At 45.5% G+C, this 20,130-nt stretch overlaps 1 protein-coding gene across 7 annotated transcripts in view; it reads right to left on the reverse strand.

Moving 5' to 3' along the window:
- Positions 1-2,591: 2,591 nt before the first annotated feature.
- gapvd1 (GTPase activating protein and VPS9 domains 1) overlaps positions 2,592-20,130 on the reverse strand; it is a 62,620-nt gene continuing 45,081 nt past the window's right edge. For all 7 annotated transcript variants that reach the window (XM_035436008.1, XM_035436007.1, XM_035436006.1 and 4 more), the window contains 10 exons: positions 17,906-17,977; positions 17,646-17,768; positions 16,905-17,037; positions 16,601-16,713; positions 15,553-15,712; positions 13,318-13,505; positions 10,957-11,170; positions 10,140-10,212; positions 8,089-8,286; positions 2,592-6,858 (listed from right to left, as the gene is read on the reverse strand). In XM_035436008.1, coding sequence (XP_035291899.1) covers positions 6,718-6,858; positions 8,089-8,286; positions 10,140-10,212; positions 10,957-11,170; positions 13,318-13,505; positions 15,553-15,712; positions 16,601-16,713; positions 16,905-17,037; positions 17,646-17,768; positions 17,906-17,977 — 1,415 coding nt within the window. In that variant the 3' untranslated portion in view covers positions 2,592-6,717. The remainder of the gene's footprint in view (positions 6,859-8,088; positions 8,287-10,139; positions 10,213-10,956; positions 11,171-13,317; positions 13,506-15,552; positions 15,713-16,600; positions 16,714-16,904; positions 17,038-17,645; positions 17,769-17,905; positions 17,978-20,130) is intronic.

The following is a 20,130-nucleotide window of genomic DNA, read 5'->3' on the forward strand; positions in this document are numbered from 1 at the left end:
TACATTCTGAAATACACACTTAAAAAAAGGATAGAATTTCATTTTTCCCCCCCAAAGTGAATTGGCCAGGCTTTGGTTCTAGAGGGCTAATTCCCCTCCATCGCCACAACATGAGAATGGTAGTTTCATGGAGAAGAGAGCGTCATAATCTATCATTTAAATCATTTCCACAGCAGTCAGTTCCCTGGCTAATGCTTCCAGTGGGAAGCTTGTTTCCCTCCTAAAACAGCACCGCGCTGCAGGACTCACAACACACAAAGAAAATAACATTATGTCCAAATTCTACCGAGAGAAGGAGGAATGAAAATGAATTTTAAAACCACTGCCTTTCCCCCAACGTGCCGTGCAAAAGGATTTATTATTTTTATATATGTACATTTTTTTTTGGCAGAATTTTGATAACAGCAGTGCTGTCTTGTGAGGCACTATGGAGCAGGTGAGGCAGTTTTTTTTTAGTCCCAGCAGGTACTGTGGCACCTTTCCCTCAGGTTATTACCAGCCACTGCTGCACACCTCGAGGGGGTATGTGCTATGCGGGAAATATGTCAATTTCAGTGGCTGGGGTAGCCCGCCCCTATCAACTTAGATATAGTACAGGGAGGCTAACAGGAGGCTAACAGGATGCGCCGCTAATGGGGTAAAACACATGCGGAGATAAACCAACACTGAAGCCACAGTTAAATACAGCCAGTGGTCAAATGGACCCAACGACACACTAACAGACGGACACAAACAACAAACAAAGACAGTCAAGGCAGACGCTCACTATAAGACTGACTGACGTTTTCATTATTTGAGGCCATACTTAAACATGAACAAAGGGTCCAACATCTTTTGATGCCAGAGATGTCTTAAACTTTGTATTTACTCTTTAACGGTGAAATGCATAACTTTCACACAGATAGTAAAAACCGATTAAAGGGATAGTTCCTGGAATAAAAAGAGGTACTTTTAGTGTAGGTTTTCAATTGGCTCAGTTGTTCTGTGCAATGGAGGATATTTTAGATACTTTCTCAAAAAACCTGCAGGGTTTACAATGGCAGTCAACAAGGCATCCAGGGATTTGTCATCTAAAGCAAGAAAATACACTTTAATCAGTCCATTTACACAAAGAAGCACCTAAATGCAGGGATGAAGAAAGCAGCACCTTCTTCAGACCGAGAGGCTGTCCATAATAGCTGAAGTGGAACAGAGGCCAGTAATTTGCAGTCCTCCCATAGTCACTTAGCGCACATGCTTGAGACACCACTTGTATCTTAAGATGCCTTTTTTGGTTAGCAAATGCTTGTTATTTCAAAAAATGTAAAAGGCATTTCTTACAGTGGCGACTGAAAACACACCCAATTACCAACACTTCCCCCTGGATTTCATGAACATCAACATCAAGTGCACTAGCCGTGATGTTAGGAAACACACTGGCATTGTTTGAACCAGCTGGAATGACCACAGGAGAGTTTATAGGTTACTATGGACATATCAATGGTACATGCAGTTTTTTCATGGAAAAAAAATCAGCAACAGATTTTGTGCTAGTGGTATACACATCTTAATATGCATCTTAATTTGGCGCAACTCTGGTTGCACGCATCATTCTGGACGGGCCATTACGGTCAAATAAAGAAAACAGCAGCAATGGTGTCAAGCTTGCCTTTGGCTTTTTAAAAGGACCTTTAACCCCAACGTAGATCTACAGAGAAACGGCTCTAACTAGTTCTCTCTGGCTGGTTGTTAAGCATGTTAAAAAAAGGCACGGTAACCTAACGGCAATGTGCGTCCATTCAGAATTTGGCAAACCCAGTGTGCTCCGTTTCACTTACAAGGAAAGACATTGCAAAATGTATACGCCAGTGCTGCCCCCACAGGGAGTGGGAAAGTGCCCGATACGAACACAAAGTGTGCATGACTGAGTGTGTGCAACCCGACCGAGGGAATATCTCGCTCTGGCTTTTTATTCATACAGAAAAAAATAGTACGCTTAAGGGGTTCACATTATAAGTGACTTAGGAGTCTGGGTATATTCTAGAAAGGATACTTTTCGGGCCATTACTCTGGAACTAGTTAGATCACGACAGAATAACAGCCCTAATGTTTGCCCATGGACATCATCAGGCAAAAAAGAAAAAGAGAAACCCAGACCTTATTCTAAGTGAAAGAGCAAGCACCCAAAAATCCTCTCCAGTATTAATTACAGAATATTTCATGCAAAATGATTTTTGAGAAATATTTTTTTTGGGTGGAATTTTAGTGGTCGTCAAAGTGGTCTGTACGTACCAGGTTTTTTAGAGTTGAGGCAATTGTTGAAGTGACTTTGAAAAGGTATACTTAAAATGGCAAGCAAACACCACCAGAGGTACAGACCTACACAAGACATACCACACAGAAGCGTGGACAGTAAAAAAAAAAACAAAAAGAAACAGAGTGCTTACGCCTCTTGTTGTCCACAAGGGATTACAGCTGAAAGACTTTAAATGGCGACAGGGGGCATTTTATTGTTGGTGGCCATGTAATTGTCACTGCCGTGATCATCCAATCATTCGAGAGACAAATGCGTGAGAAACTCGATTCAAACAGCACAAAAAGCAAGCGAAAAAGGGAGATCAACTTTGTTTTTAATTTTTTATAGAATAATATAATACATTAATCACATTAAAGACAGAACACCCCTCCTCCCTCCACCTATGCCACATTGTGCAAGTTTTTTCATGTGAATTTGCTGGTTGTCCATCTCGCCCGTCCCAGAGTAGACAGACGGACAGCAGAGCTTTCTCTCCAGACTGGCACCAAAATTTAGGAGCTTACTACTGAGGCCTGTATTCACACTACTGTACACATAAACAGGTTTCAACATGGTTTGGACAAATCTTTCTCATTGGGTTCTAGAAAGTGCAAGCACTTTATCAGAACATGAATTTAGCCAAAATGTGTCTGAATTAGGCTTAAAAATTGTTTAGGATGCAGTAGCAATGCTTTTACAAGGGATGAACTACTGACGACTAAGGGCAAAAGGTCTGGAAACCTTTCACTGAAAACACAACTCATCACAGAACCAGACTGAATCTAGATTATACACACGGATGTGTGATTGCTCCAAATGGTTTCACTTTGGCGATTAGTTAGTTAAGAGGTCACAATTCATATAAGATATACAACAGTGTTTAAATGCCCCTAAAAGACATATTCACATTTTTTTCCCCCATGGAATGAAATCTGGAGCGTGTCACTTGAATTGTTTTTTTTTTCTACAGCAAGGGTCTCTTTTATTGAATAAAACGCAGTGTTCAAACAGGCCCCTTCCAAAACACTAAGGACAATTTACATCTAAAAAAATAAGCTTCTGAACTTATTCCCGTTTAAAGGATTGTTTTGCGGATGTTGGCATGTCTGTCTTTTTTTGTAGCCGCGTCCGATTTAAATCGATTGAACAAAAAAAGCAAGACAGGTCAGGAACTAAGCTAAAGCATCTAATTGCCTGAATCTATGATACTACTGTTAATGTCACAGGCGCTACGCTATAATATGAGTATTTCACGGCTAAGCACCTATTAGTCGAAAAATGCACACTGATCAACTGATATGCTTGCCTTGAGCTCAAAGCCATTACTGTTTATCCCAGTGGAAGGTAATCCTCACAATTTATTTTTCTTCTTTCTACTAGTGTCTCAGATAAATCTGCCGGCAATCCAAGAAAACGCAGATTAAAACGACCGCTTCAAACATTCAGCATGAGAAAGGAATACCAATTTACTCCTAAACGAACCAAGACCGTGGCATGTACATACCTTTAAAAATAATAAATAAAATCTAGAAAGTAAAAACAAAAAAGCTAAATTTGGCATAGGTTTTTTTGATATGTCTTTATTCAGAAGAAAAGGTAGCGAATGGAAAAAGACTTGCGAGCCAAGGAGGGAAATTCACCCTATCAGGAATGGAGGGAATCCACCCATTCAGTTCGAAACAGGCAGCATTCAGTCTCGACTGCCCACCACAGTGCCCTGCTAACAGCTGACTCGATCAGAAAAGAAGAATTGCCCTTGGGAATGTAGTTTCACGATGGCACTGCATTAATAATGACCAAAAAAATTTTTTTTTTTTTTTTAAACAGAGCAAAAGGTCAACCGATGGACCTTTTGGTGAACAACCAGACCGGCAACTGCACTGCCAACTGGTGGGCAAGATGTACTTCTATTTTAATGTGGATCGTGTCACTAGCCAGGGAAGCGAATGAGTATTTGTTTGGCCAGAAGCTACCCACAAGGTATTGCAACTGGTGGGTGACCTTCGAATTGGCCAGCATATGACCATCTGAGGGCCACCATCTTTCATAACCCTCACACACAAGTCACTGTCAGTTAACAGTCACAGTGTTTTGGATATTTTATTGGCTTTTTTTTGTGATATTTTGATTAAATATAAAATGGGGAAAACTGCTTAGAAAATACATCTGTAGACATACAATACATAAGCGAGTAGCAAAGTGCATATTTTAACATTGGAAACTGCGTTCTTGCCTTGTAATAGCTGCAACTAGAACATGGATGGCTGCCATTTTTTTTTGTTTGGCTGAGCAGCCCCGCTCAACTTCAACTTTTAAAGGACTAGGGAAGAAAAAAGAGAAATACAGAATCCCATCCCTTCTTTTTTTTTTTTAAATGAGAGAAATATAACAGAAACAACAGTGTACAACCACTTTTAACAGTCCCTTTCATTAAGCCGTAAGGAGGTAGAGTTAAACGAACCGACTGCGTTTTTTTTTTTTTCGTTTTTGTTCGTTTGGTTTTTTTCATTGATGTATTTACATCCTGGATATTACAGGTGCAATTACACTGCATTTATTTATTTAATTTTTTTTTTTTGTTTGTGAGCAAATTAAAAAGCTCCTTCGGATCAAATGACCAGCACTAACGGAGCCAAGTAAAATGCAGCTTTGAGGTGACAGATACGAGCCAAATTAATGAGTTTGTATTTGCGGTGCCCAGGACCAGGAACTAACCGGCTAGAAGAAGAAGAAAAGGAACACTTTTGTTTCAGTCTGGTAATAGGGTGCCTGGGGTCTCACAAGTTAAGCTGAGGAGATGCTGAAAGGTACTGCAACGCAGGCTGTGGCCAGCTTTCTCTGTTCTCTGAAAGAGGTCACCAGTGTCCGCCCACAGCCTACTCTAACACTCACGCCGATTTACACGGCTCAGTTATTCGCCACGGCCCAGTCCCTCCCCCCCAAAAAGCAAACCAATAAATAAAGTCTATAATACATCTATACATTCGTATTCATGAGCTAGGCCGCAAGCCGAGATTCCCCGACGCTTCAGATGGATTTTGTTCTCTTGAGGTAGCCTCAGCGACGCGTCTATGGGGTGGCGGCGGCGGCTGGCGGGGGGGGGAGGGGATCAGGGACGCCGTCCCGTCCGCGCTGGACGCACGCTTCCCGTGCGGGCGAAGACCCGATCCCGGGGTCGGCCGACCTTCGGAAAACCCCGCGAAGAACGAGGGAAACGGAGAGGAAGAGCGGCGGTGAAACGCGCTAGCCGCGGGCGGCGCAGCACGCCGTCGGTGGCGTGCCACGGACCGCCGAAGAGCCCTCCGCACGCCAGCCCGGCACTAACGCGACCCTTTCCCCGGCAAGGCACTGACACCGCAATACTGACCGTCGAAAGCAACCCGACGACGCATCTGTTTCTCCTGTACTTCTTACCCACTGAAAAGTGTCATCGCGCTCTACTTGGTAACAGGATTGTTCTCTCTCTCACAGCCCAAATCATCCGCCCTCCTCATCATCACTCTGCCCGGTATCTTAATACAAGCAGCAACATTTTAATGTGTTTTTTTTTTTCTCCAAAGGAAAATATCAATAAAGCTTTAAACAGAGAGCAGTAAATAACATATGCAGACAGATCTAAAGACAAGGGCCTTTCTGTCCAGTTGGGAAGTATTGTTTTCTCTGTTTGTTTGTTTTTTTTTTTTTTTTAAAGATGAGCAAAATTACCTTTTACAAGCTCGTTACGTTCCGTAAAACAAACGGTCCAGCTACGCAAATGGCTGGCGTGTGCTTCCGTGCGATTCGAAAAAGAGACAGTGCGGCTGCCTTATTGGCTCTCGCTGGGGAAAAAAAAAAAAAAAGGAAAAGAAAAACAAGGTTTGCGGTCGCCGTTCAGCTCGATGTGCTGTAGAAATGAACCAGAAGTTAACCCTGCGCGTTCGATCTGACCGGAGAGCAAGCACCCTCCGTTTTAACAGGCGGATACTGTGGCCGCTTCCGTTCGTGGTCTGCGTTGTCTGGGGAAGGAGAATGTTTAGCGCTTGCAGGTAGTAAAAGAACCCACAAACTGCCTGTAGAATTCTGGTCCCTTTTTAAAAAAAACTGGATTAAATATTAATTTTAAATCATATTCATAATGATCCTTTTCAGGATCTTTTAATGCAGCACCCAAACTGCTCGGAGAGGGAAAGGGGAGGGAGAGAGAGAGAGAGAGAAGAGAGAGGCAATTCATCATTCATGGTTGTTCCTTGTAAAACCAACTTTTTCTTTCCTTGCTTTTGTTATTACGATATACTCTTTGATACTAAAATGTCTCTTACTCTATGTACAGCTATACAATACAGAGTGACAAATCGGGGTACAGGTGTGAGCGGGGGAGGGGGGGTGGGAGGGTGGGGGGGGTACGTGGGCGCGGTCCTGGAGCAGTTGGTCGGGTGGCAGCTCGTACAGGTGGCAGTTCTGCATCACTTGCGGTCGTCGATGGTTTTAATGAATTCCACCGCTGCGGTGAACTGCATCCACCAATAGCACTCCTCCCCACTCAGCCGACTGGCGTAGAAATTATTGATGTACTGAATGGTGGACAGCAGGCAGGGCGGGTTTGCCTAAGGGGGGGTGGGGTGGGGTGGGGGGGGGTTGGACAAAAGGGGGGGAGGGGGAGAGGGAGGGAGTTAATGGCTGGAAGCCACACATATGTACGCTTGTATCATCTTTGCATGTATGTGAATTTATGTCTGTGCAGCAGTACATACATACATACATATACAATACATACATACACAACACACACGCACTTCATGCATACTGTCATAAACCACACGCGTGCACATTTACGCAAATTCTCCCTCTCTTACAACACAACGCAGCGAACGACAGACGCGAGCAAAAATACCCGCGCCTCGTTTTTTGATAAAAAAGTAACGCGTTTTCGTCCAAACGTGCATTTCCGCTAATTTTTGTTTGCTTTCGTCAGGTTAATGGAAAAACACTTAACACATGTCAGCCCGTTACGGTCTCAAGGATTCTTTTTTAAACCCGGACGCTCCTGGACTAATAACGCTGGCGTCGCTCTGGCGGGGAGAAAAAAATGCTGTTTCAGCGCGGAGCCCTCTGTCAAACTCGCTGATATGAAACGCCGCCGTAATTAAAAGCGAACTGATTAATTTGTGGATTAATTAATGGCATAAAAAAAATAACTGACTGACAGCCCTTGCGCAAAAAATGCACATCGTAACCAACTGCATGTTAAACGCTCTTTAAAATCCATCGCGTTCATTATCGGTTAGGAAAACAGCCGTGGACGGGGCGGCTGTGTCTGACTGCTAGCAGTCGGAAAACCAACATCTTTGCAACGTTCTTACGCAACTGTGTGTGTGCGCACGCTTGTGTGTGTGTGTGTGTGTGTGTTTAAATAATGTGCGTCTCTCTATCTATATGTTCTACGCGTGTTTCTGTATGTGCCTTTGCAAGCTTGTAGCTTGTGCACAAAATGAATGTGCTTATGTGCGCATGAGTGTGTATGTGTGTTACCTTGTGCATGCTATGACAGTTATGTGTGTGTTCTCTTTGTGTGTGTGTGTGTGTTACCTTGTGCATGTTATGACGTGTGTGTATTCCTTTTTGTGTACGCACGTGTTACTTTGTGCATGTAATGCCACATATGTGCGTGCTCCTTTTTGTGTGTATGTGTGTGCGCCGATGCTTGTGTGTACGTGTGTTACGTTGTGCATGTTATGACATGTCTGTGTTGCTTTTTGTGTGGGGATGTGTGTCTGTGCGTGTGTGCGCATGTGTGTGTTAGTGTGTGTGTGCGTGTGCGTGCGTCCGAGGCTCACCTTTATAAGCACGAAGACGAGCACAGGGACGAAGTCGTCGGCGCCGGGCACCGAGTCCTCGTTGGCCAGGCTCAGCAGGTTCATGATGGTGGAGCACATGCGCAGGATGCACTGCACCTTGTCCCGCGGTGTCTTGTACGCGCTGATCGTCCGGATCTCCGACTGCGCAGACGGCCACGGAGCCTCCTTCAGGTACACCTGAGTCACAGGCAAAGCGCACGCGGATACACGTCACAGAACGTCACACACGATTACACAGTTCCACCTGTCCAGCAAAAGTGCTTTCAAATAGGCAACGGTACCAAGTACCAGTCAAATATCTATGACATGTGACATGTGAAGACCGTACACCAGGGGGGTTCCCAAACTGGGCTCCCGTGTGCAGTCGCCTGATTTGAGGAAAGGGGTCGTCTGAAATTTGGGGGAAAATAGTAAAACAGTAAAAAAAAGAAATTTTTTTTTTTCTCTTTAAAATATGTGAACGTAGGCTACTACGTGTCAAAAATGACAACCCAACTATAGTAAGGTAATGAGTCACGGCTAAACGATGTCGTTCGGAACGAGTCGTGCGTGTGGGCAGGGTGTTGGGATCGCGGAAACTTGTTAACATTCATTTGGGGTCGCACAGAAAAAAAGTTTGGGAAAGCCTGCCATTCACCCAACTACACGTCACTTCCGCACACGAACAGGCCGTCGGCCTTCAAAATGGCGTATTCCTGGCTTGGCCAATAAGATCTCTTCATCCACCCCCCCCCGCAGTAAATGAAGGAAAATTTGTTTCTTTTCAAACGCGGATGTCTTTTTTTCGTTTCTTTGAGGGGGCGGCGCGTCGCGACAGCGAGGCGCGGCTGAAACACGGCTGCGGGAGCGGGGCGGGGGCGACGCGACGGTCCCCTTTATTAATTACCCGAGATGCGCCTCTCTATAAATCTGGCCCCGGGTTTAATGAACTTGTGCACACGAGTAGAAAAATGCGCTCCTCCGGTCCCAATAAATCCAGGCCAGCCACACTCCATAAACGCACCGGGTCTCCCCTGGAATGTACGGGCCATCTTAAACACGCACCTTAATGTGTCTGCGTCTGGAGCGCTGCCTAAAACTGCCCTCTTCCCTCCAATCCACTCCCTCGCCCCACACCAACCCTTTCATATTTAAGGAACATTTCTAGAATTTAAAGACTTAAAAAACAGCCCCCATTGTCACAGAAATGTCATTTAAAAAAAATAATGATAATTTTTATGGACTCTATAGAATTGGAAGAACCACAACACTTCAGGCTAAAGCTGAAAATGTGATTCAAAAAGTGAGGGGGGAAAAAAATTAATATTTCAAAAACCGCACGCCACTGCACTGTTTGGGTCTTATTTTATAATAAAAATCGCTTTTAATTTTAGGAAAACAAAAGTGGCATTTCAGCTGCTGCTGGTGGCGTTGCCTGGGCGACAGTATAGGCAGGGGTGTTAACAAGAGGAACGGAATTAATACCCAGCCCAAAGACACCTGCACACACCTCAGGCTAGCGCTCTGTTAGCACCGCAGCTGCTGCGGGCCCAGAACTCGTCTGACACACCATTCGCTGATGAACTAAACCCATTACATTTGAAGCTTCTTTTTTTTTTCTTTACATGTTATTTTCACAGATATCCAAGTTAAACAGGATTTATGACATTCATAAGTATTTCTGCTAACACCTGAAATTAATTATGGGAAATTATGGGAAAGCAAAAGTAACCAAACACGCCAAAGCAAATGAATAACTCATCTCAAACAGAACGCCTCTTTTCTATTAAAACGAAATTCTGAGAACAGCGCACAGTATCAAAATGGGACACATTTTCTACTTCTTAACAAACTTATAAAGATACTCAGAGAAATGGTTGCTAAGCATTATCTGGAAATTTACAGCTGGAATTTATAGCTGGAAATTTACAAAAGAACCTCAGATGAGGTACAAAGGACCAAGTTCTGAATACACACCGTTTTGGTAACACAGACGATACAGATCCGTAACCAAAATGCATCACTGCTTCCTATTGGTCAGAGAGTCTTACCTCTGGAATCTGAAGAGCCTTGTGATTGGCTGTCACCACTTTGGAGAGGCGCTGAATGTGTTCCTGTAAGACCCTGAAAGAGATGGGCTGTCGTGATGCAGCTGTAAAATTGCACCCGGGACCCACATCAGCCTTTCAAACGACCACTAAAATGACCCTCAAGATGTTGATAGGTCGTAAAACAAACAATATATACTGCACAGCAAGCCAAACAATCCCAATGTTTTTTTTTTTTTTTTTTTTTAAAAGCTATTCTCAATAAAGAAATTGTAAGGTTAACAAATAAATAAAAATGTCTATTTTACGGTGATACAAAGAAAATAGGGAATACTACAGGAGGCTGTTAGCAACTTAAAACTGGGTCCATGTTTTAAGATATCGACTCGTCCAAACATCTGCACAAAGTACAAATACATATATGGACTCATCGAGCACGTAATCTTGCAATAACCACCAGGATTTAATAGAGATTCTGTGCAGATGTTGCCGGTGCGTTGTAGAGAATGCCCATGTGACCATGTGACTAATACAAATATTACAGTTGTAGTACTATACTATTTTATACTTAAGAATACTTGAAGTATAATTAAAGTTTATATCATGCACACTTAGTATACTTTTTTCACATGGGTGAGGACTAAGACCAGACCAGACTGTGTGTGTGTGCGTGTGTGTGTGTGTGTTGTGTGCGATATTTGTGTGCATGCACGTGTGTCCACGGACGGGGTCGATGTGGGCGCCTGCGCTGAGATCACGGTTCAGTGCGGGTGGGTTAGGGGTCAGGGGTCGGGGGTTAAGGGTCGGGGCGGGGCCGTACTGGTCTCTGAGGACGTCCCCGTCCTGGTTGGGGTAGAAGGCCAGCTTGAAGATGCGGTTCATGACGCTGCGCTCGATGGCCGCCTGCGCGTCCTGCAGCTGCTCCTCGCTGGCGTACTGCCAGATGGCGTCGTTCGCCATGGCGCCGTACAGGTAGCGCAGGAAGTCCTCCACCGACGCCGTCTTGTCGTCGGCCGCCGTGCACCCCTGGAACGCTGGACGGGCGGGGGGGCACAGAGGCATGGCGTGTCACTCAGAGCGTGGAACCCCGCCCACAGACCCGCCTCCCGGGATGAGAAATCCCTGAACTGACCAATCACAGCATTGAGTTTTACTGTTCCTTCAAGATTTATATAACATTTATAATACGGTCCAGGCCTCACCGTAAGCAGGATACAGTCGACCATCAACAGGCTATTTCCATTCAGGGCACTAACACCTGTTTCTATAAAACCCGGAGTGGCTCAAAGTGTTATGCGTGTATCGTGTAATTCCCATCCCTGCAATAACCTGTCGTACTTTCGTATTTATGGTGATCTTGTACTCTGATGGGACCATTAACTGTTGTAACGAGGAATATGTTCATTATAATTTTTATAGACTGTAATGTCTTTATTATCAATTGCCTGACTTTCCCAAAATTGTTACAAAAAAAGGATTATTTGAACTTTAATTACAAACTTATTATGAAAATGATTATTATTATTATTATTATTATTTTAATCAATATCATTTGAGGTGTCAAGAAGCTGCACAAATATATCTGGCTGTAACAGAACCATTATCTAATTTGCCATCAAATCAGTCTATGAACAGACGCTCAAATGTTTTTCATGCTCAAAATCCCCTCCAGTATTTCAAGTTTTACAGATATGTTCTGATGGTTTTGTCTCTCTACAAATTCCAGCTCAATTTTATAACTACAAAAACAGATGAGAATGACTATTTTAAGTTAATCTTTGGATGCCACAAGGGGACGTGCAAGGTTTTTTTTTTTTCTGCAGTCTCTCAAGAGCGAACTGAATAAATGCCATCTGACAGTGCCACAGTCCGCTTCGATATCTTTCTGTTGTTGCATCTAGCACAAATCAACCCTATCACCTTATTTAGGTTAGCATCACCAGAGGCAAACAACAGAGATCTCAGTCCACCGACTTGGTTGAATAAATACAAAATATTAAGTAAATAAAAACATAATAAATATATAAAAACTAAAATGCGTTTTGAATAAAGCGCTCTGCGTGAAGAGCCCGTGGACAGGCGCGGGGGTCTGGTGCCCCCTAGAGCGTCTCCTCGGCCAGAGAGGCGCGCTGGCCGGGTCACATGACTCCGGGCAGCGGCACGGGAAGCCAGGAGCTCGGGGGGGGGCGGGCCGAGCGAGCGCGTCGCCGAGCGCCGGCGCGGCTTTCCGCGGGAGGGTACAGGAAGCCGCGCTCTTTCAGGAAGCCCAGTTTTACGCCGCGCTGCCGTTTCCGCAGAATTAATATTCACATTAAAAAGGTTACTTCCCAGCCAGCGCTCCCCCCTGTCTTAACAACAACCCCGCAAAATGTTCTTTAAAAGGCCGTCAAATGTGGTTCCGCCCGCAAATATAAACCGAAGGAAAGTCCTCGGTCGGACAAATGAAGCTTTGAGGGATGGCCCCGGTAACGGCTGCAGATAAGTCGCGCGGTTAGCGCGTAGCTAAACTCTTCCCCCGGGCTGCATTCGCCGGTTCTCATTGACGTTTTCTTTTTTTTTTCCCACTGTGAAATTAAAATGAATTTAACTGATGATATAAAGTTAAATGACAACAGTAAATGTAAATCTCCTGATGATCTTTCCGGCGCAGCTGCCCTAGGCAGCGCTTAGCATTAATAGAAAAGACAGGAGTGATGCAGAGAGGGAGCGAGAGAGAAAGCGAGCGCGCGTTATTATGAAGAAGTCACCCACGCTAGAAAATGCATTTGAAAAATGTAAAGCGTGAGAAGACATTAGGCTCTGAAAGAGAGGCCAGGAGAGAGCGGAGGAGAGAGAGAGAGAGAGAAAGCAAACAAGAGACAGAGGGAAAGAGACAGAGAAAGAGAGCGAGCAAGAGACAGAGACAAAGAAAAAGAGGGAAAGGGAGCAAGAGACAGAAAAACAGAGATAGGAGCGAGACACACACACACACACACACACGGTCAAACACACATGCACACACATGCACAAACATGCACACACACATGCACACATCCTCACACATGCTCACACACACGCACACGCACACCCGCACAAACACAAACACACACACACACACACACACGCGCGCGCGCACACGCACACCCGCACACACACACACACACACACACACTCGCACACCTACACACACGCGCACACACACCTCTGATGAAGCCCTGCATCTTGGCCTCCATTTGCTCCAGCAGCAGCCGCACGCACACGGTGGTGAAGTAGCGGTTGGCCACCTCCTTGTCCCGCAGCACCCTCTGCAGGAGGCGGTCCAGGTGCGCCTGCGACGTCTGCAGGCCCTGCCGACACCGCGTCAGGTAGGCGATGTAGGGCGCCCGCTTCCTGCAAGAGCAAGAGGCGCTGCATCACAAGCACTGTCTCTCATACACACAAATGTAAGCATGCTATCCCTTAGTACAGTAAATACATACAAACCCAGTACACAACTGTGCACTCATGCACGCACGCCAGCAGTCACTGCTTATCAGCTAAGGTAAAGCACATATTGAGAGAGACTAAGGTGCAAACACCCCTGGCGGTTAAGGTGCTGTGGAGGTTGGTGAACTGAACTGTAGCTAACCCCAGGTAGAGGGTCCAACTAAGAAGACAAACAACCCTTAACCTTAGAAGTTCACTGTTCAGGCTAAATGCTATGTTTTATCGCTATGGTATGTGTACACAATACACTCCATAATGCTTGGAACAGAGACTTTATTTGGCTCAGAGCTCCACAATTTAAGAGTTTTACTCTAACAACTCACATGGGATTAAAGTTCAGATTCTCAGCATTTATTAAAAGATATATTTATACATTTTGGTTTCACCGTGCAGAAATGATAGCACTTTGTCAAATGTGACACACTTAGTCAGGTGTGTTCAATTGCTTCCTTAGTGCAGGTATAAGAGGGAGCTTTCAGTATCTAGTCTTGATTCTAGGCTTCTGATGGCCTTTAGAACCTGTTCTTGGCGTTTGTCAAAACGAGGACCAGATTTGTGCCAATGAAAGTCAAGGAAGCCATTTTGAGGCTGTGAAATAAGGAAGAACAGCCAGAGGCATACACCGACCCGTAGACTCATCAAAATAAACTGTTTGGAAGATCATTAAGAAGAGGGCACTGGTGAGCTCACAGGGCCTGGAAGGCAAAAGATGATGACCGAACTAATGACCAAAGAAGTCTCAGCACAATGAAGAAAAACCACCAAACACCTCTCCGACAGATCAGAAAGACTCTTCAGGAGGCGGGCATGGATGTGTCAGTGACTACTGTCCGCAGAAGACTTTACAAAAAGAACTAGAGGCCATACTGCTAGATGCAAACCACTAGTCAACCACAAAAGTAGGATGACCAGGTTAGAGTTTGCAAAGAAGTACTGTACCTACAAGAGCCTGCCGAGAAAAAGGTCTAGTGGACAGATGAGACCAAGATTCACTTGTATCATTGTGACTGTAAGAGCAAACTGCAATAGCCAAAAGACTGCCCAAGATCCAAGCACCCCTCCACAGATAGTGGCTCACTTGTCTTTGATGATGTAACTGCTGATAGTTGCTCTACATCATGAAACCTATGCACTTGTTGTACGTCGCTCTGGATAAGAGCGTCTGCTAAATGCCTATAATGTAATGTAATGTAATGATAGCATCAGCAGAATTCATTCTGAAGTGTACAGAAATAGCTCATTGGATGGCACTTCATGCTATGGAAAGACAATGATTCCAAACATACTGCTAAAGCAACAAAGGAGTTACAAGTACAAAAACGGGAAATTTTTTGACTGGCCAAGTCATTCGCCCAATCTGAATATAACTGAACATGTTTTACATACGCTGAAAAGAAAACTTAAGGTAACATGCCCCCGAAACAAACAGGAGCTCAAGATAGCTGCAGTACAGGCCTGGCAGAGCATCACCAGAGAAGATACTGAGTACCTAATGCCTACGGATCACAGACTTCAAGCAGTCACTGCATGCAAAGGATATGCTACAGAGTACTAAATAGGACTACAATACTTTAATTTACATAACATTAATATGTCCCAAACATTATGGTGCTTTGAAATGGGGGAGCTATGTATAAAAAGCGCTGTCATTTCTACATGGTAAAATCAAAATGTATAAAAAAAAGAATCTGAACTTCAATCACATGTGGTTAATTGGAGCCCCACCAATTGTGTGATTCAAAGTCTAAAATTGTGGAGTACACAGCGAAATCAAGAAAAAAATATATCTTTGTCCCAAACATTATCGGCTTACTTTGTGTGTGAGTGTTTGTGTGTGTGTGTGTACACACATATATATATACATATATACATAAATTGTGTGCTGGCACTAGACACTCCTGTTCTGGTCTTTCAGGAGCACCTGCTCCGCTTCCCATGGGATTGTGGGTACCTGTAGTCGTCGGCGATGGCGGCCAGCAGCTTCCTGCAGGTGCGGGCGTCGAAGCGGCTGACACAGCGCGTGGTCTCCTGGATCTGGGCCATCTGGCTCTTGTCCTGCAGGTTGATGGCTTCCGCCAGCTGCACCTTCAGGAAGCACACGATCTCGTTGTCTAGGAAGGAGACAGGAAGCAGGGGTCAGGCAATGACTTCCATCAGGAAGTGAGTTAACACTGAGTTATCAGGAAGTGCATCACAGACACAGAGTCACATCAGAAAGCGAGTGACAGAAACTGAGTTCCATCAGGAAGTGCGTCACAGACACGGAGTCCCATTAAAAAGCAAGTTACAGACACTGAGTTCCATGAGGAACTAGGTTACAGACACAGAGTCCAGTATGAAGCAGTGTGGCTCAGTGTGAATCAGTATGAAGCAGTGGGGCTCAGTGTGAATCAGTATGAAGCAGTGGGGCTCAGTGTGAATCAGTATGAAGCAGTGTGGCTCAGCGTGAATCAGTATGAAGCAGTGTGGCTCAGTGTGAATCAGTATGAAGCAGTGTGGCTCAGTGTGAATCAGTATGAAGCAGTGTGGCTCAGCGTGAAGCAGTATAATGCAGTGTGGCTCAGCGTGAATCAGTATGAAGCAGTGTGGCTCAGTGTGAATCAGTATGAAGCAGTGTGGCTCAGCGTGAAGCAGTATGAAGCAGTGTGGCTCAGCGTGAATCAGTATGAAGCAGTGGTGCTCAGTGTGAATCAGTATGATGCAGTGGGGCTCAGTGTGAATCAGTATGAAGCAGTGGGGCTCAGCGTGAATCAGTATGAAGCAGTGGTGCTCAGTGTGAATCAGTATGATGCAGTGGGGCTCAGTGTGAATCAGTATGATGCAGTGGGGCTCAGTGTGAATCAGTATGAAGCAGTGGGGCTCAGTGTGAATCAGTATGAAGCAGTGGGGCTCAGTGTGAATCAGTATGAAGCAGTGTGGTGCAGTACGGCTCAGCGCAGTGCAGTGTAGTGGTGGTAGGCAGAATAAACAGAGGGCTAACCACAGCCAGTTTGCCGTACCTTCATGGTCGCCGTGGTCAGGAAGGCCGTTTCGGGTGGAGGCAGGGAACGTGATGGGGTAGACCACAGAGTCCGCAGAGCACAGGGCCAGTCTCAGCTTCTTCTTTGCATCACTGCCACAGAGAAACAGGAAAGCATGAACAGCAGCATGAACAGCACTGTCAGATCAGCTTCACAGTGGTAGTACTGGCTGCCCCCCCCAAACACTCACACTGTAATATCCCCCCCAGCCCCGATACTCACACACGATCAGGCACACATACGCACAAACACGAACACACACACACACACACACACAGCGAACCTGAAGGAGAACTTGGAATCCTGAGGGTGGGCTGTCTGGCTGGCGGAGTCGGGCAGGTCGTCTGTGGAGATGTTCTGCAGAACCTCCTCTCTGGGGGAGTCGTGAACACTCTCTCCTTCTCCTCCACAGGCCTCTACACACACACACAAAAGACCACCGTCACAAAGTGTTTACAGTATTTGCATTAAAAGATAAAATAATGAAATTGGGTGTGAGGTGAGACAGGAACATTCACTTAGTTATACATACAGTTGGTAAAAAGGAAAATAGCAGACAACGTACAAATGCAACACAGTAAAGAATACCTCAGAAGCCAAATAGCAGAGGCAGTGTGTGTGAGTGTGTGTACACGTGCCCATGCATGTGTGTGTGCCTGTGTGTGTGTGTGTGTGTGTGTGTGTGCGTGCGGAAGCGGTTGTGTGTGTGAGTGTATGTGTGTATATGGGTGTGTGTGTGTGCGCGTGCGGAAGTGGTTGTGTGTGTGTATATGAGTGCATATGGGTGTGTGTGTGTGTGTGTGTGTGCGCGCGCGTGCGGAAGCGGTTGTGTGTGTGTATATGAGTGCATATGGGTGTGTGTGTGTGTGTGCGCGTGCGTAAGTGGTTGTGTGTGTGTATATGAGTGTACCTGTGTGTGTGTGCGTGTGTGTGTGTACCTGCGTGTGTGTGCATGTGTGTGTACCTGCGTGTGTGTGTGCATGTGTGTGTACCTGCGTGTGTATGCGGGTACGTATGCGCTCACCCTGGCTGTCGTACGAGGCGGCGGCGGCTCTCTCGCCGGGGCTGATGCGCTTGATGTTCCTGTACTTGTCCAGGATGTCTTCGGCCGCCTGGTCCTGAGTGTTCTGTCTGGGCAGGGGCTCGTCTGACGGACAAACGGACAGACGTAAAGGTTAAGGCCACCGCGGCAGCAGGGATACGCGCTCGCCCGCCTCTGTGTGGGGAGAGAGCGGGGGTGTGTCCGTTACGGGCGGAGTGACGGCGGACGGCGGCGGCACCGACCTTGCGGGACCCGCTCCAGCACCACGTCATCCTTCTCCAGCTTGTCTCTTTTCCGGAACGCCGCCATGGGAGCTGCGGAAAAGGTGACGTCGTGAGTAACCAGGGAGACCGGGCGGGGCGGGGGAGGGCTCAGTGACGTGGTCCCGCTCAAAGCGACCGCTTTTCATTCTGCTTTTCAAAGCGACCGCTTTTTCGCACTGTGGGATAAATTAAACTGCTCTGAAAAAATTTATGTGTGGCGGTCAACAGAATCCTGGACGCATTTTTGGCGACAGGCTACAAAGTTTTTTTTTTTCGGGTAAAAAGACATTTTTCATCTATGTGACCATAAAAGCCAGAAAAACATTTATTCTTTTGCCACAATTTTATGAAAAACTATGCTACAGAAAGGCATTGGCCATTTTTCTCTTTTTGAGCTCTCGTTAGCTAAGCAAATGGGGTGTTGTGAAGGGCAGAAGCTCTGTCATTTAGCATGGCGACCGTGCGGCTAAGCTAGTGGACTGCAGAGTGGAATGCAGCGGTAGCTGCATGCATGCATGCTTTTTTTTTAAGGATGCGCGTGCATCTGTCACCCCTGCAGAATTGACAGGGGATGCTGCAGAAATGAGCCGGGCCCAAAATTGCTATTCGGCCTTCAAATTTGAAAAAAAAATGGAATAGAAAATTCTGACTACTAGTGACATCTTTTTTTGTGAACAAAGCAAAACTTTTTCCACTCGAGGGATTTCTGCAGACTGCCACACACATTTTTACTGGTTCAAAAACACATATTATAAGGTCCTATATTACTGGTAACAAAATCAAAGACATATCCCAGCTAAAAACATGGGAACTTTCACAAACTGACAGTGACGTACTGCAACGATGCTGCAAATGGATAGCAGCTAGCAAATAATAACAGCACAGCCTCATCAGCACGGCAAATAAAATACACATAACCAGGCAACTGAGACAACAGGCACAACGTCACCATATATACGCGCGTATATATGTGTGCGTTTCTATGCGAGCACCATAAAACACAATTTTGTACAGCACGTATGTACGTATAGCATGTTTGTGACGAAACAGACGAGGCTAGTTTTTCTTGACACAATGAACTTCAATTTGTGTACTGTGCCTAAATGGGGACCCAAATCCTCGTATGGAGGTGCCTGCTATTGGCAATTCATTTGGGGAACTGTCCGCCACGAGAGTTCATTTGATTACCTGCCACACGCTTACCCACAAGTTACGTGCTGCGCTGTCTCTAATCTTAATCAAAATCAATATCTTTATTCAGTCGCTCGTCCCTGTGCATTATCGTTAGCCTTATGTTTAACCTTTTATGCACCGGGCCATTCTGACATCGATCTCCTGGGTCTCGGGCTGAGATACGGAAAGCACAGAGGCCCAGAAAACGTCTCCCGGGTTTGAGCACGGCAATTTCTGGGGCATGGAGTCTATTTTGGGCGCCCGGAACAGAACCACGCTGATCATCAACTCTGACGACAGGAGGACTTCAGAGATAAATAAATAAATAAATAAATAAAAGCAGGTGCAAACGGCCAGCATCAGCGAGACAGCCGGATCACTTTTACCCTCCGCGGTGACATCTCTTTCCTTTAGAGGCGTCATTTTGAGCACTCATGAATATGTAAACAATATTTATCATTAATTTTGTCCGTCACCGCCCGCTCAAAATTTCTTTTGACAAAGATCAGACTATAACTGGCCGGCAGGGAGGGCTCACTGAAGGCCATGAGTCCGTGAGGGGCGCAGCTACCGCACAGTGACAGTCACTGGAAAGAATTTGCTGTCCGTAGCAGAAACTGCGCCACTGGCTCTAATCAGTGAGGTATCGATAGCGCTCCCGCTTGGGAAACACGTAGCATTACTGTCCCACTGCTGCTCAACCCACGAGCTGAAACTGTTCTGCAACAGTGAGCAAGTGAAGCATTGGTCTTTGCTGCTAAAGCAGGTTATGCTAATACAGGCCTTTTCCCTCAGGTACACTAGCTTATGTAATGTAGGTAATGCTAATTAAGGCTTTCTCCCCTCAGTTACACTAGCACGTTTACTGTATGTAATGCTAATAAAGGCCTTTTCCCCTCAGGTACACTAGCGCATTTACTGTATGTAATGCTAATTAAGGCTTTTTCCCCACAGGTACACTAGCACATCTACTGTATGTAATGCTAATAAAAGCCTTTTCCCCACAGGTACACTAGCACATCTACTGTATG

Source organism: Anguilla anguilla, chromosome 10 (assembly GCF_013347855.1).
Source record: "Anguilla anguilla isolate fAngAng1 chromosome 10, fAngAng1.pri, whole genome shotgun sequence".
Lineage (NCBI taxonomy): Eukaryota > Metazoa > Chordata > Actinopteri > Anguilliformes > Anguillidae > Anguilla > Anguilla anguilla.